The 16348-nt window shown below is 54.4% G+C and overlaps 2 protein-coding genes across 3 annotated transcripts; one reads left to right on the top strand and one right to left on the bottom strand.

Annotated features, from left to right (window-relative positions):
• The first annotated feature begins 333 nt into the window (after positions 1 to 333).
• On the top strand, positions 334 to 10556 carry PLTP (phospholipid transfer protein). Of its 2 annotated transcripts, none has more exons than XM_019637011.1 (16): positions 334 to 442; positions 894 to 1142; positions 1246 to 1345; positions 2053 to 2181; positions 2480 to 2635; positions 3610 to 3673; positions 3758 to 3821; positions 4561 to 4652; positions 5630 to 5806; positions 5895 to 5954; positions 7540 to 7704; positions 7802 to 7869; positions 9337 to 9379; positions 9484 to 9547; positions 9632 to 9708; positions 10121 to 10556. In XM_019637011.1, exons 2-16 carry the CDS (start codon positions 1043 to 1045, stop codon positions 10250 to 10252), a joined length of 1491 nt encoding a protein of 496 aa, XP_019492556.1. In that variant the 5' UTR covers positions 334 to 442; positions 894 to 1042; the 3' UTR covers positions 10253 to 10556. The 2 variants fall into 2 exon arrangements, with proteins under 2 accessions (XP_019492556.1, XP_019492557.1); XM_019637012.1 differs by having other exon boundaries at positions 335 to 442; positions 914 to 1142.
• Positions 10373 to 16335, bottom strand: CTSA (cathepsin A). The gene is made up of 15 exons (XM_019637013.1): positions 16224 to 16335; positions 15836 to 16020; positions 15582 to 15693; positions 15302 to 15352; positions 15125 to 15211; positions 14726 to 14881; positions 14301 to 14392; positions 13886 to 13970; positions 13208 to 13299; positions 13048 to 13126; positions 12822 to 12961; positions 12047 to 12122; positions 11336 to 11425; positions 11057 to 11161; positions 10373 to 10798 (listed from the first exon to the last, which is right to left on the bottom strand). Exons 1-15 carry the CDS (start codon positions 16275 to 16277, stop codon positions 10715 to 10717), a joined length of 1488 nt encoding a protein of 495 aa, XP_019492558.1. The 5' UTR covers positions 16278 to 16335; the 3' UTR covers positions 10373 to 10714.
• Positions 16336 to 16348: the final 13 nt, after the last annotated feature.

Here is a 16348-nt window from a genome sequence, read left to right as displayed (position 1 = left end):
GCACATTTTTCTGGATGAGAAAATGGACTCAGTGACCCCAGTGAAGTGACTTGCCCAGGATCATGCAGGAACAGATGGGTAACTGGAATGTGAACCAAGGTCCCAGCGAAGCAGGGATTGTTGGGGCAGGGATGGCGGACTCCTGCATTTCCCTCCCTCCTGACCGGCTTGGGTCCCCCACTTGTCCTGACAGCGGCCAGGCATGTCACGGGGCTCTGTACAGCCCTCTCCACCATCCCGGCTGCCAGCGTCCCGCCCCATCCCCTCCCAATCCTCGAGGGAGGAGAGGAAAGCGGGAAGAGGGGGGTCAGGAAGGCCCGGCTTTATAAAGGCGGCTGGGACAGCGCTGCCCGCCAGACCCTGCAGCCCGGATCTCCTGCGCTGCCCGCCGCCCCACGTGACCGCGCCGACCCACCCCCACCCACCTTTCGGCTCTACCGCAGTGAGTTGGGGCGCGTCCCCATTCACCCCCAGACCTTCGCTGAGCCGCGTGGTCTCCTGAACCCGGGGTGGGGAGGAGACCTCATGAAGGGGGGCGCTGAGATGGGGGACACCAGGCAGAATCCCGATAGCAGGGATTTAGGACCCAGGGGAGCCGGGAGACCCCCTCACCTCCCCCGACTCGGGGCCTGGGATACTGCAAGCCACCCCCCAGGAATGCATTTGCAGCTGTTGCCATGGTAACGTGCAAGCCGCGCCTGCCCTCCGTTAAAGGACCCGAGAGGTTGTTGGGAAGGTGGGAGCTGGTCCCCGGGAGGTCCAAATTCCTCAAGCAGGGGTTGCACGAGGGAACCGAGGGTGTCCTCTCCCCCTTCCCCGTGCCGCACATCCTCTGGGAGCTAGACCGCAAGTCGCATCGCCTCCCTGAGCCTCAGCTTCTGCTTCTAACACAGGCAATATTCTTGGTTCCAAGTTCCCCGAAGAGCAATCTCAAGGGTAACGATTCGGGCCAGCCCCCTCTCCTGGTTGGACACATCCGAGGAGTGGGTTTTAGCCGCCCGGTGGCTCCCGCGACCCCACCCCATCCCCAGGCCCGCTCGCCATGGCCCTCTTCGGGGCCCTCTTCCTAGCGCTACTGGCAGGCGCTTACGCCGAGATCCCCGGCTGCAAGATCCGCATCACCTCCAAGGCGCTGGATCTGGGTAAGGCGCGGGTGCCGGCGGGTGCGGGCAGGTGCGGGTGAGGGTGAGGGTGAGGTCACCCCAGCAGTGGGCGCAGGAGCTAAGGGTCTCGCTGGTGCCTCAGTGAAGCAGGAGGGGCTACGCTTTCTGGAGCAAGAGCTGGAGACCATCACCATTCCGGACCTGCGGGGTAGAGAGGGCCAGTTTTACTACAACATCTCTGAGTAAGTTGAGGGCCCCGGGGCGGGGTTTCGACGGTGGGGGCGGGGCTTAGGAAATATAGACAGGGGACTGTTTACGGAGACTGGATGGCTGAGTGAAATGGGGGCGTGGCAAAATCAATGAGGCGGGACTTAAGAAACGGGATGGGGCCGAGAAGATAAAGGCAAGCCAGCCAATATAGGCGGGACAGCAGGTGGGCGTGGCCTAGGAAATGTAGGCGGGACCAAGAAAAGCAAAGCAGAAGCCGCGGAATTGAGGCGTGGCCAAAGAGCACAAGAGAGGCGGAGTCAAGAAATTTAGCAATGGATGAGAGTGGGGTCTATGGCACTCGGATGGAGCTAATGCGAGAGGTCCTGAGAACAATAAAAGCCTGTGGTTTAGGATGGTGGGGACCGGTGGGGCGCAGCTTAGATGATGGAGACAAAAATCAAAGTTTTCGTAAAAGACCAGGTCTTGTAATCCCAGGGTGTGAGGGTGAAGGAAGTGCAAGGAACAAGACTTCTAAGAGAAGAGGTGAAGCTCATCTCCAAGCCACCCTAGTCCAAGTTGAGCCACCAAAGTCCAGGGTGGGCACTTGAGGAGCAATGGAAGAATTCATTCCATCCACCCCATCTTCCCCAGGCCTGAACTGAAAGACAAGGGACTGAATTTCCTGTGGTTGGGTGGGGTCCCCTCTTGATCAAGAATCTTACCCTGAGGCCTTCTGCAGGGTGAAGGTCATGGACCTGCAGCTGACATCATCCGAGCTCCACTTCCAACCAAAGCAGGAGCTGGTGCTACAAATCACCAACGCCTCCTTGGGGCTGCGTTTCCAGAGACAGCTTGTCTACTGGTTCTTGTGAGGACCTGGCATTCTCAAGGGAGTGGCGGGTGGCTCAGGAGGGCTGGGGGTGCTGTGGGGCTGTGGGCACTCCCTTAGTCTTTCTGAGTCTTAGTTTCTTCATCTATACAATAGAAACCATCATACCCACTTCATAGGGGTTGGTAGGGGTTGGTAGAATGCCTGGTAAACTGTGTAAAAGTGAAGCCTTATTAAGAGGCATCATGATCTATGGGGGTGAGGAGACGGTCCATGAAAATTCAGTTAAGCTCCAAGCTGGGGTGAACATTAACCTCGCCCTCCCACCCCCTCGCAGCTATGATGGGGGCTATATCAATGCCTCCGCCGAGGGTGTAACCATCCACATCGCTCTGCACCTCTCCGGAGATTCCACTGGCCGGATGAAGGTGTCCAACGTCTCTTGCCAGGCCTTTGTCTCCAGAATGCATGCAGCTTTTGGGGGAACCTTCAGGTGAGCCCCATCCCTAACTCCAGCGCACCCCCTTTGAGCCCCACAGCTCATATGCCCTAGTGCAATGCAAAGTGCCCAGGCTTGGGGGTCAGACCACTTGGGTCCAAATCTCAGTGCCACCATTTCATGGTTGCCCTGAAGCTCTGTGCCTCAGTTTCCTCATTGGTAATATGGGGATGATAACAGAGCCTATTTTATAAGATGTTGTGAGGCCTATCTGTGTTAATATGTATAAAAATATTTAGAACAGTGCCTGGCATATGTGGCTAGCCACTTAGATAAGAGTAACTAGAGGATAAGTGTGCGCAGTTGGGCATGAGCTAACTGGGTTCTCAGTAATTGGTAGCTCTTACTAATAACAAAAATAATTACATAGGTCTAGGTTTTGGGCTGACAAGGGGACTTTGTGCTGGCTCTAGAAGAGGGTGGGGAAGAGAAGATGGTAGATTTATCATCTGGTATTGGTACACTGTCAATTTTTTACTTATTCAACAAAGTGTGGACCAGTCTCTGAGAATTCAGAAAGGAGCTCAGAGCCCAGTTGGAGGAACAAAACTTTTGTCATTGGGGCCTTGAGAGAGGGACTAAGAAAACATCCTGGGTGTTCAGAGGAGGGCAGTTGAGGAAGACTGCCTGAAAGAGGAAGCATCCGAGCCAGACGGAAATATAACAGGGGCATTGAGGGTGGATGGGAGGGCATGGGTAAGCACATGGAGGTGGGGATACTCAGAGCAGGTTTAAGGAACTGTGAGATTCACTTGGCTGGTGGGGGGTGGGATACTAGAGGAAGTCTGGAGAATAAGGCTGAAGGGGATTTGGGCCCAAGTCATGGAAAACCTCTATTTAAGAGCTGGTAATTTAGGTCAAAGTTGAGGTACCCGTTCCCACTGCCTCCCTCTCTCTGGCCACTGTGATCTCTCCTGGATTGGGATGGGGGCAGGGCCTGGGCTCACCTGGCTCTCCTCTCCTCACAGGAAGGTGTACGAAATCCTCTCCACATTCATCACCTCAGGGATGCGCTTCCTCCTTAACCAGCAGGTGTGGGCAGTGGCAGGTCTGGGGGGCAGTGGGAGTGGACAGGCCCTCTCTTTCAAAGGCCCTGACTCTCGTCCCCACCTCCAGATCTGCCCCGTGCTCCACCATGCAGGGACAGTGTTGCTCAACTCCGTCCTGGACACTGTGCCTGGTGAGTTGGCGCAGGCAGGGCAAGGGGCTCTGGGCCAGGCTCTGGGGCTGGCATGGGGGTGAGCAGGAGGCTGGGGACACAGCTGCCAGGCAGCGCCTCAGAGTGGGCCCCTTTCATGCCTTGCTGTGGAATGGCCCTGGGTTCAAATGTGGCCTCTGCCACCAACTTGCTGTGTGACCCAAGGTAAGTACTCACTTCTCTCTGGGCCTTGGTTTCCTTTCTTGGCTGGCGAGGTTCCCCCCTCCCGCCCCCACCCGGGGTTGTTGTGAGAATTAACTGAGGGGCTAGTTGTCAGGGTCCTTGATATGTGCTTGCTGATCATTGGGGTCCTATTTGTGTTCATCACTTGGCATTCAATAGTTACTTAATTAACATGAATTCCCTTTTCCTAAGCTGTGACCTCTGTTTGCTGTGGGGCAGGCATCACACCCCACACACGGGGCATGGGCAGGGAAACTAACAAAGGAAGGGGATCCTTTGCCATCTTGTTCAGTGAACTGATGAAACCCCAGTAGTAGTAGTAGTAGTAGTAGTAGTAGTAGTAGTAGTAGTAGTAGTAATAATAATAGCAGCTAACATTGTTGGGCACTTACTACACATCAGGCACTAAGTGCTTTCCATATAAAACTAATCTGATCCTCATAACAATCATTTTATGGATGAGGAACTGAGGCCCAGAGAGCTTAAGCAACTTACCCAGCATCACACAACTTTGAGTGACTTGAGCCCCTCCCCACAGTACGCAGCCCTGTGGACGATTTCGTTGGCATTGACTACTCCCTCCTGAAGGATCCTGTGGTCTCTGCCAGCCATCTGGACATGGACTTCCGGGTGAGCTGCCCAGCTGGCGTGTGTGTCACCTCTGACCTAACTAGACTCCCTCCTTTTCCCCTTTTCACTGGTTTTGTCTTCCAAAAGCACAGCTCTCAGGAGGCCACTCCACTGCTGGGAATGCTGTGGCCCTGTGGCCTACAGAATTAGGTCTACCTCCTGGATCTGGCATTTGAGCCTTGTTACTCTTGTCTGGCCCCGCCTTTCTAACTTCATCCTGTTCCTCAGCAGTTACTCTTTCCCAAATATGCCCCTAGCTTCCTACCTAAGGGCCTTTGCTCGTGCACTGCCTTTCCCCATCTCCCCTGAAGGAGCTGGATATAGTGCTCTGTGCACATAACCTCATTTCATCCTCTCACAACCCTGGGAGTCAGGTACTAAGAGTGCACCTATTTTAGAGATGTGGAGACTTGCTCAGAGAGGTGACGTCACTTGCCCGAGGCCACGCACCGTTGCTTCTCTCTGTGGAGTGTGGCAGAGTTTCAGAGCTGACTCTGGAGCTAGGATGCCTGAAGTTCAGATCCTGGCTCTGCCACTTACTAGCTACGTGACCTTAAACAAGGGTCTTAACTTTTCTGTGACCTGTTTCTTAATGTGCAAATGTAAATAACACATTTATTTGTGTAAGAATACAAACCTCATACATAGGATTAAAGGAGTTGGTCTGTGTAAAGAGCACAGAATTTTTACCATGTGTATGTAAGCAGGAGCTATTATCTTTACTGCCACCTAGCTTTCAAAACCCATTCAAATGCCACCCCCTCCTTGAACTTCTCAGGTCTGATGGCGTTACTCCCTGACAGCATTCCAGCTGCCCTCCTTTCGGTGCCTTTTAAGAAATGTGCTTGTGGGTCCCTCAAGGGCAGCAACTGGGTCCGACTCCCCACCATCCCCCACAATGCCCAGCACATGGGCCTGGAGACATCTGGGTGCTGGGCCATTCGGCCTTGGCCCTGACCCTGATCCCTCTACCCCAGGGGGCCTTCTTTCCCCTGAGCCAGGGGAACTGGAGCCTGCTCAACCGGGCAGTGGAGCCCCAGCTGCAGGAGGAGGAGCGGATGGTGTACGTGGCCTTCTCTGAATACTTCTTCGACTCTGCCCTGGAGAGTTACTTCCGGGCGGGGGCCCTGCAGCTGTCGCTGGTGGGGGATAAGGTATGCCAGGGCTTGTTTGCGGGATGGGCAAGAGGGGGCTGGTGATGGAGCTCCTGATGACCCTGTCTCACCCCCACCTCCCATCCAGGTGCCCAGTGATCTGGACATGCTTCTGAGGGCCTCCTACTTTGGGAGCATTGTCCTGCTGGTGAGTGTTATGGGAGGTAGGGATGTGGCCAGGGTGGGTGGGCATATCCCCTGCAGGGGACCTGTGAGGTGTGCAGGGACCTGTGAGGTGTGCAGGGAACCTGTGAGGTATGCAGGTGGAGGCCCCCAGTGGTAGCCATGGAGTAGACAGAAGGCCTGGCCTCTGGCCTCTGGCCAAGTCCCCTCGCCTAGCTGAGCCTGTGGCCACGTCTGTGAAGGGGGCTCCCTGCTTTCTGCTCTGTCCTTCATGAAGCCGTGATGAGAATGGGCTAAGAGCCCAAGCTCTGCAAGTGGAGGAGCTTTAACGATATATTATTCTTTTTGCTTCTTTCCCCTTGTTTAATGGGGAGAGGGGTGGGAGTGTAAAATTTTAAAAGAAATATTTCAGTGATCGTTAAAGGACTTGTTCTCAATTCAGTTTTGTAAATGATGGAGCTGGGATGTGAATCTAGATTTGAACCTGTGATTCCAGGTCACACTGGCATTGGATGCCAGTAGAGACTGCTGCACTGTACAACTTCACAGGGTTGTCATGAATATTAAATGAACTAATACACATAAAGCAATTAGAACAGGACCTGGAACAGAGTAAGTGCTCAATAAACACTAGCTGCTATTATGACTGCTACCGTTATCATCATCATCAAACTTACAGCCAGACATTGTTAAGAGCATGGACTCTATTGCCAGGCTGCCTGGGTTTGAATCCCAGTTCTGCAACTGAGTAACTACATGACCTTGGAAAAGTTACTTAACCTCTCTGTGCTTCAATTTCCCCATCTCAAAAAGGAGAATAACAACACCTGTCTCACATGGTTATGGTGAGATTTAAATGAAGTGTTTGGTGAAGAGTAAGCACTTGCTCAGTGTGTGGGAAGCTAATAGGATTCGTACAGTGCCTCTAGAACAGGGGGTGGCAAACTTTTGTGACGGAAGAGCCGCCACGGGTCAGCAAACTGCGGCCGGCGAGCCACATGCGGCTCTTTGGATACGTACATGTGGCTCTGAAGTAAAATTGAAAATAAAAATAAAACTATCATAGTTTCATTTATAAAAATTTTAAAGGATATTATTCACATAATGGTGATTATGTAAAAATATATTTATGGCTCTCGAATCTTTTTAAACTGTTGTAAGGGACAGGATTGGCTCTTCCAGGGGTCGGCAAACTTTTGAGACGGACCGTACCCAAAGAGTCGCATGGGGCTCGCGAGCCGCAGTTTGCAGACCCCTGGTCTAGAAGAACTAGCACAGCACTTTAGAGACAGGAGATATGGCGGGGGGGCTGGGATATGTAATGCAAAGAGACTGTCCCCGAGGAGTCGGGATTGGAGATGGATTCTGAACACTGAGAATTTAGGAAAGCAGAAAGAGAAGGAAGGAGACAGTCTTACAACAGGATGCTCCTTTGTGTGAACAAAGGCACAGCAGCTAGACACAGTTCTGGAGGGTTTGGAAGCCACACCTGTTTTCATATTTGGCACTCTGGGCTCCCACAGGGCAGAGCCTGAACCACCCCCTCCTCTCTGGGGGCTCACCAGAGAACAAATCTGGGACTTGACCCTCCATCCTTGCTCTGTCCACAGAGCCCAGGAGTGATTGACTCCCCGCTGAAGCTGGAGCTGCGTGTCATGGCACCACCTCGCTGCACCATCAAGCCCTCGGGCACCACCGTTTCTGTCACTGCCAGTGTCACCATCGCCCTGGCCCCACCCAACGAGCCTGAAGTCCAGCTGTCCAGCATGATCATGGTGCGGGCACCAGAATAAGGGCTGCCATGGGTTGGAGAGAAGTGGGCTGGGGATCTGCCTGGTCAGTAACACACCGCCCCTCTCCATATTCCCGCAGGATGCCCGTCTCAGCGCCAAGATGGCCCTCCGGGGGAAGGCACTGCGCACACAGCTGGACCTGCGCAAGTATGCAGATGTCTGAAAATCTCGGGCAAGCCCTTAACCTCTCCAAGTCTTAGTGTCTTCAGGATAATCACACCTGCCCCAAAAGAACTGGGGAGCTAAAATTCAGTCATACCCACCAGCCACTGGAGAGCTGCCGTTTTTCTTTGTTAATGCATAACAAGGGCTTTATTAAAGGGTAACTTCTCTGCATTCTCTCACAACCCAGAGGCAGCCAGAGCGAGTATTATGAGATGGCTGAACTGGCCCAGTAAGATTAAGTGGCATCTTCACAGTCACACAACAGAGCCCAAGAACATGGGTTTTGGCAGACACTTTGGCACAACTTAGCTTGGTGACCTTAAGACAAGTCGTTGTATCTTTCTAAGCTTCATTTTCTTCGTGTGTTAAACCTAGATAAGAGTAGCCTCTATTTCCCAGGGCTGTGATGTCCAATGTGGTAGATACTAGCCACACATGACTCTGTGTATATTTAAATTCATTATAATTAAATAGCTCCTCAGCTGTACTAACCACATTTCTGTAGTCACATGTAGCTAGCGGCGACTGTGTGGACAGTGCAGATACAGAACATTTTACAGAAAGTTTTATGGGACAGCGCTGTTCTAAGGACTTCAGTGAGTGCCTCGCCTATAAAGTACAGATCGTAGTAGTAGTGCCTGCTTCTGGGGTGGTTACGAGGATTAAATCAGGTGGCATTTGAAAACATTTTAATACTTTTTTAAACATGTTTAGTGTCTGGCAGGGAGTAAGCACTGTACGTTTTGCTAAATAAAAATAACACATGGAAAGCTATCAGCAGAAGTCAGGGATGTAGGAAGTGCTCAACAAATACGTAGCAGAAAGGGAGACCAAAAGAGGGAGAAATGGCTCACTCAAGAAGATACACGTGGAGACTGGTAGAACCCCCTGGATAGGTGCGGCATTGAAGACTGAAACTCAGTCTTTGGCGGCTAGGCCTGGGTAGCCTGAGGGAGGGGGAGCTTCCTGGACTCATGTCCACTGGGTGCTTCTTTCTCTCCCACAGGTTCCGAATCTACTCGAACCAGTCTACACTGGAGTCCCTGGCNCGCCTATAAAGTACAGATCGTAGTAGTAGTGCCTGCTTCTGGGGTGGTTACGAGGATTAAATCAGGTGGCATTTGAAAACATTTTAATACTTTTTTAAACATGTTTAGTGTCTGGCAGGGAGTAAGCACTGTACGTTTTGCTAAATAAAAATAACACATGGAAAGCTATCAGCAGAAGTCAGGGATGTAGGAAGTGCTCAACAAATACGTAGCAGAAAGGGAGACCAAAAGAGGGAGAAATGGCTCACTCAAGAAGATACACGTGGAGACTGGTAGAACCCCCTGGATAGGTGCGGCATTGAAGACTGAAACTCAGTCTTTGGCGGCTAGGCCTGGGTAGCCTGAGGGAGGGGGAGCTTCCTGGACTCATGTCCACTGGGTGCTTCTTTCTCTCCCACAGGTTCCGAATCTACTCGAACCAGTCTACACTGGAGTCCCTGGCCGTGAGTTGGGAACTGAGGGTGGGCCGAGGCTGGGGTCAGGGTGAGCAGCTAAGGCAAGCCCAACCCATTCGTCGCTGCCCTGACTCCGCCCCTCCTCCTCCCAGCTGATCCCGCTGCAGGCCCCTCTGAAGACCATGCTGCAGATTGGGGTGATGCCCATGCTCAATGGTAGAGTGGGGGGTGTGAGGAGGGAGTGGGGAAGGTGAGGGGAGCCGGGTGGGCCCAGACTCAGCCAGCTGTTCCCGCTCACAGAGCGGACCCGGCGTGGGGTGCAGATCCCACTACCTGAGGGGATGGACTTCGTGAATGAGGTGGTGACGAACCATGCGGTGAGTGGGGGCACGATGGAGAAGGAGGGCTGAGCCTCCCTTCCCTCTGCGGGCCCACAGAGCCCTCCACCGTCTGACCCCAGCTCCTCCCTTATCAGTTGCCCCCTCCCATTTTAACCTTACATCAGACTCCTCTAGCCCTTTGCAAAGGCTGTTCCCTCACCTTGGAACACTGTTCCCTGATTCCACCCCCCATCTATCAGGTCTTAGCTAAGCTCTAGGAAGCCCTCCTTGACCTCCATAGGCTGTGCTCCTGCAGCCTCTATTTCAGCACCCTTCACTGGGAGTTGTAAGAACTGCTTTGCTGCTTTCTCTCCCACTAGACTGAAAACGCCCCAAGGCCAAAGACTCTCTCTAAACTCTGGTCTCAGTAAGGGAATAATTAGACTTCCTTCTCTGCCCCCCTACACAGGGTTTCCTCACCATTGGGGCAGACCTCCACTTTGCCAAAGGGCTTCGAGAAGTGATTGAGAAGAACCGGCCTGCTGACCCCATGGACCCCCGAGCATCCAGTGCCCCACCACCCTCCGTGGCAGCTGTCTGAGCAGTCAGCCCCCACCCCCTGGCAGCTGCATTCAGGACTCCACTGTCTCTCATCCCCTCCCTCACCCCCTCACAGCCTATAGTGTCCTTTCTAATCCCCAGTGTCACAGAAAAGACGGGGTTTTAAGCTGTACTCAATTTAATTCCATAATCACAGTCACTCCAGCAATTACAGTCCGTCCAACCTCCCAGTGGGCTGTCCTGAGCTCTATTGTGTTCCTGGGCTGCATCAGTGCATTAAGGGCATTCTTTAAGCAGGTAGGGAGCCAGGTCCCACCCCTGTCAGGAATAAAGTGCTAAATGTCCCCAAGATGGTCTGTGTGAGGCATAGAGGCCTGTGGGAGGGGCATGGGGTGGGGAGCAGTCCTGGAGGCAGTGACATTTTGCATCAAGGAGGACCTCCCTTCTAGCAGGAGAAGCTGGGAGGGCTGGACCAGGCAGCGGGGGCTGGCCCCCGTGGTCCTTAGTATGGCTGCTTATTCAGAAAGCGGGAGAACATGGTGAGGGCAGCCTGGGGCATGTCGGTGGGGACCATGTGTCCAGCGCCCTGTGGAGCAAAGCTTTGTGAGATTCCTTCTCTGTAGAGCCCCCCCCGCGCCCCGGGCGCTTCCTTCATCCCACCAGATTCCCCAAGCCAGTGACCTTCCTACTCCCCCGACCCTGCCCCAAGCCTCTTCTTCCAACCTCCCCCCGAAAACTTGCCCTTACCGGGGCCAGAGGGTAACCAGCATAAAAGGCAATGGGAAGGAAAGGACAGGTGGTTCCCCTCTAGTCCCAGCCGGCCCTCACCAGGCCCAGGACTCACCTTGATGGTGAGAAAGGCGATGTGGGAGAACTCCTTCACGAAGCCAGCAATCTGCTCCCCACTGTCCCCATAGTCCACTAACCAGGGCCGGCGCTGTACCTCCATCTGCCCCACCGGAAAAGACTTAGCAGCTTGGAGCCGCCCATCATCTCTGCTCACAGCTGCCAAGCCTCAAGACCTCAGGGGCCAGAACTCCTCCAGGTTTGCCCTGTCTGCCGGGCACGCTCGCCCTACCCCTGCAAACAGCCTCACCCCGGGGGGCCAGGATCCCTGCTTTACCTTCTGGTTGAGGGAATCCACAAACCACTCATCCCCCATGAAATTGCAGGCCATGTCCACATCTCCGTTGTAGAGCAGGATCCGGTATTTCTGGAGCAGGACAGGGGCAAAGTGGGGGATCTGGAACAAGCCCAGGTCCCAGCCCTTACAGGTTCAAGCCTTACCCCTCAGGGATTCAAGGGGCCCAGCTAAACAGCATGGACCAGGAAATGCTTGTGTTTTCTGATGGCTTCCTACCGTGCTCTACAAAATGCTTTACCTATGAAGGCAGATACCACTGTTACTCCCATTTCTCAAGATATGTGAGAAACTTGCCTAGAGCTACATGGCTAGTGAAGGAACTTGCACCCAGGCCATCAGACCCCAGAGCTGTACAGACCTGGTCCGAACCCAACTCTGCCAGTGTCTCCTAGGTGACCTTGGACAAGGCTCTCTCCTACCCTGGACCTTCGTGTGCCCGTTTGTAACCCAATCTGACTAGCTCTTCTCACCCTAGAGGCTCCTTGGCTGATGCAGACCCCTCAGCCTCCTACAGCAGAGCAGCATGGGGTGGGGCCAAAGCCACATTCAAATGCTGACCCTGCCAACTACAGGACCTCGGGCAAGTGACTTCACTTCTTGGAGTTTCAGTTTCCCCTGTCTACCCGCCTTGCCCTGCTGCTCCAGGGTCCTGGGGCTGCTGGTGGGCACAGCTGTGCAGCCCCTACTCACCTGTTTGGCAAGCAGTTTAAGATATGGGGAGTACATGCTCTGGTAGAGACGGCGGTATTGTATATTCACCAGGAAGCTGCGGGAGCATGTGGGCAGGCCCCGGGGAAGACAGGGTAGGGGGAGAAAAACAGTCAACAGATCAGACCTCCCTTCCTGTCCCCAAGCTCCAGCCTAGGAGGCAGACAGCTGGGATTTGGTCCCTTCCTCAGGCATGCCACCTCTCTAGGACTTACTTGGATAGGGGGCCAGAATTCAGAGGTCCTCAACCCATCCCTGTTTAGAAATGCATAGGGACACTTTGGTTGTTTCAATGACTGGGATGTAACTGGCATTTCGAGTGTAGGGGCTCGCAAGTGTGAGAGCCACAGCATAAACAACAGTAGGGCACGGGCACTGACCAATCCAGGAGGGACCTGAGTGGCCCCTGCTGTGCCAGGCATCACCTTTTTATTGCAGGGGTCATAGGAGATCTGAGCAGGTGGGGACGGTATTGGAGTGGGGGTGAGAAAGGGGGGGTTGGGAGCATGTTTATTTGCTAAACACCATGGAAGTTGATATTTTAACAACCAATGTGGCCATTTAAGAATGAACTGGCTGAGTATCAACCAACTTAGGGGTTCAACATCCTGTACAACAACCAATTCACTGTCACCCCGAGTGCCCGTAGTACCCCCATTGAGAAACCCTAGCCAAAGAATCCCTGGGAACCTTTGTGATGCCCACGAGCCCTTACAGCCTGCCACCCTCCAGGCCATGAGAGGCCACAGAACCTCACTTGCACATGTCCCAGCGGGGCAGCTGCTCGGGGATGTGGAGGGCCTTCCGCACGAAAGCGTTATTGAGGTAGGTGGAGGGGGCTGTGGTGTTGGTGCAGGGGGGATCCAGGTGCACCGTAACCCCCGAACGCAGCAGTTTCTGGGGGGCAGACGGAGTGTCAGGGTCTTTGCTTCCCTGCCTGGCCCCTCCCCACCCCGCGGGGAGGAGGGCCAGGCCCTGTGCACCTGATGCCACATCCGCTTGACTGGCAGGCGAGTGAAGATGTTGCCCAAATCCTGGACCATGACAGTATCCTTCTCAAACCTGCAAGTGAAGTGGGGGCGTGGGTGCGTGAGCCGCCACATGGGGCTGCGGCTGGCCTGGTGGGCACCTGGGCAGGCTTACCTTAAATGGCCAGGCACCCCCCCAGCACATGGGGCATACAGGTTGTAGATGTTGAGACCGGAGTTGCCCACGATGCGGGACACTTCCTGGAGCTGCAGTGACACACCGAGCCACCGTGCTTTACAAAACCCTGGCCTCCCCATGACCTCACCAACTTGTCCCAAGATTGAGGGCTTTCCTGCTTCACCTTGTCATGACCCTTCCCCCACTTTTTTCACAGGTAAGGAAACTGAGGCTCAGTAGAAGGAATCTGCTAGACCTGGGTTCGAATCCTAGTGCTTCTACTTCCTAGCACTGTGACTTCCAGCAAGTGACATTCTGGGCCTCAGTTTCCTCATCTGGAAAATGTGGATAATATAATCTCCCTTGAGGGGGAAACTTGAAGATGAAGTAATTAATCTACACTGACAGTTCAGCTCAGTCTTGGTGCTGGCAGATGTTCGATAAGTGAGAATGCCTTTCCCCTCGCAGGGGTTACAGGACTTGCCCAGACAGTCACAGGAAGTGGTGGTGGGAACACATCCATATTCATGCGTCCCAGAAAACACCCAATTGCTGAAGGATGCAGGACAGGACAGCAATGTGGGATGGGGGAAAGGAGTCCCCAATGAGGGGACGTGGTCCTGTTCTCAGGACTGGAAGTGTCAGGGGTGACATGTGGTAGGGGCAGAGCCTCACACTCGTCACGCATTCTGGATCTTTGTTGTCATAGAAGTTACACTTGTTTTGAGAGCAGCAGTGGGTCTGGAGGGAAGACCAGAGCCTGGAAGAGATCAAAGTGGAAGTGCTTAGGCCCATGGTGGGTAGAGAAGGTGAGAGCCCCACCTGCTCCCTCCAACCTCCCATCACAACATGACCCCAGGGGATGAAGGAAATCAGAGTGTGGTATGTAGGTCCCCAACCTAGCTGCCAGCTCTCCTTGGTGCCTTTAAATTCTGATCTCTAGTCTTTGGCCTTTTAGCACCAAACCCTTCTAGCAACCTCAGCCCCCACCTTCTGCTCATAAACCAGGGATATTATGTGACTGGAGGACAGCCCTGAGATCGTGTGACCTGCCCCACCCTGAAGATTGCCCGACTGCCCCCTCCCATACCTGTTCCCCAGGAGGCCATGGTAGTAGGCGAAATAGACGAGGGAGTTGTCATTCTGCTCATAGGAGGAGAGTCCATTGCCCACAGCCAACCCCTGTGAAACACCCAGGGTGTTGAGCTCATCGGGAGGACGAGGAGGAGGAGCCTCCCTTGACCTACACCCAGACCTCCAGCAACCTGGAAGCTGAAACCCAGGGTGGTTTGTGGGGGTGGTTGGGCGGGGGAGGCCACTCAACATAAAAAGCAGAGCTGGCAGCCTGACAGGTGAGCTTCCTGTCACGGAAGGCACCTAAGCAGAGCGTGCCTCTTGAGGCAAGAATGTTATGGAAAAGACTGAGTTAGATGAGGGAATTGACCTGTTTGTCCTCAATAACCACGAGGCTATGGCCACAAGTTGCCTCCCCTCCCCCCTGCAGCTGTCCTGCACCTGAAGATTCATGCTGGGGTCCTGCATGACCAACACCGCCAGGGTGGGGATGTAAATGCCGGCATAGCTCTCTCCTGTCAGGAAAAGCTCATTGTTCTTGTACTCCGGGAAGAGGCGGAAGAAATCTTGAAGGGCTTCATAATTACTCTGGGCAACCTGGAGATGGCAGGGTGGGGGGAGAATCAGGCAACTGCGGTATCTGAGCTGGAAAGAATCTCAAGGATAATGACACCAACCCACAGTGTCTGTGCAAGAGGAAGTGGCTTGGTAGTGACAAGACCACACTGTATAGCACGTAACAGAGCCAAGAATGGACTCCAGGGCCATGCTCTTTCTCTGTATCATGCCACCTTTAAAGGGCCAGGGCGGCTGGGGCATGTGGGCAGGCACTGGACTCACCTCGGTGTCATTGGTTGCATAAGACTTGTCATCGGAGTAGGAGAAGCCCACCCCAGCTGGGGACTCGAGGTACAACATGTTGGCAATCTGGAGAGGAGGAGGAGATGAGCTGAAGTGGGCTCCCCACCCCACCCAGGTGACCAGGCATACCCAGAGGACCCACAGCACCGGCTATACCAGGTTCCAAGAATAGGGGTTGTACTCCAGGGTGACACCATCTGGCTGGATCTGAGGAGGAAAGAGATCGCTGACTGGGTGGTGGGAACGGGCCACCGCGTCAAGCCAGTGGTACAGATAAAGAAATTGAGGCTCAGGAAAAGGACACTATTTTTTTTTAACTTTTTTTTTTTTTTAAATCACAAAGACCTTCTCTCCCTCTTCCCTGGTCTTTGCCTTTGGCAAATGTCCCCTCCCTCTCGCTGTCCTGGGTTATGGAGGAGAGCTGCTTTCCACTCACCAGGAAGGGGCCGTGCTCGGTGAGAAAGCCATCTAGGGAGCTGCAGCCCGGCCCTCCGTTGAGCCAAAGCACCACAGGGCTGCTCTTGGGATCCTTCTGAGACTCCACAAACCTGGGAAGGGAGTCAGGCTCGGGGGGGCGCCGGTGGAGGCGCCCCTTCCAGCCCTCCCGGCCCCACCCCGCACTCCTCTCCCCTGGTGGGCATCCCAGTGTCCCTGCCCAACCCGCCATGGGAGGGAGGGAGGGCCGCGGACCAGTAGTGGAGGTGTTTGGAGCCGGAGCCTTTGAGGTAGCCGGAGTACTGGCGGAAAGACGGCTGCTTGGCCAGCCCGGGCAGACACTGGATTTCGTCCTGGTCGGGGGCTGCCTCGCCTGGAGGAGCCCAGGAGAGCAGCAGCAGCAGCAGGAAAAACGGCGGCGACAGAGCTGCTCCGACCATCTGCGGATAAAGCGGGTGCCGGCTGTTTACTGGCTCCCCAGCTGCTCAGCGACTGCGTGCAGCCGTCCCTAGGGAGGAGCAGGCGACGCATCGCCGAGGAAAGCCTCGGCCCTGGCCTCAGCTCCCACCGCCGAGCCTCTTGTGCTCGCCCCACGAGCTGCCAAGGGCTCTGGGATCCCTTCCAGCCTCCGGGGTCCGCTCACCTCTGCTGCCCCGCGTCCTTGCTTCCCAGGAAGTGTCTGGCGACCGGCAGTCATGTGTACTCCGAGTCACGTGTGCTCCGGCGTCACGTGACAGATTTCCGCCAGCTGCTCGCGTCTCTGCGCAC

The sequence above is a fragment of the Hipposideros armiger genome, unplaced genomic scaffold (genome assembly GCF_001890085.2).
Source record: "Hipposideros armiger isolate ML-2016 unplaced genomic scaffold, ASM189008v1 scaffold_31, whole genome shotgun sequence".
NCBI lineage: Eukaryota > Metazoa > Chordata > Mammalia > Chiroptera > Hipposideridae > Hipposideros > Hipposideros armiger.
This window is presented reverse-complemented; position numbering and strand designations above follow the sequence as displayed.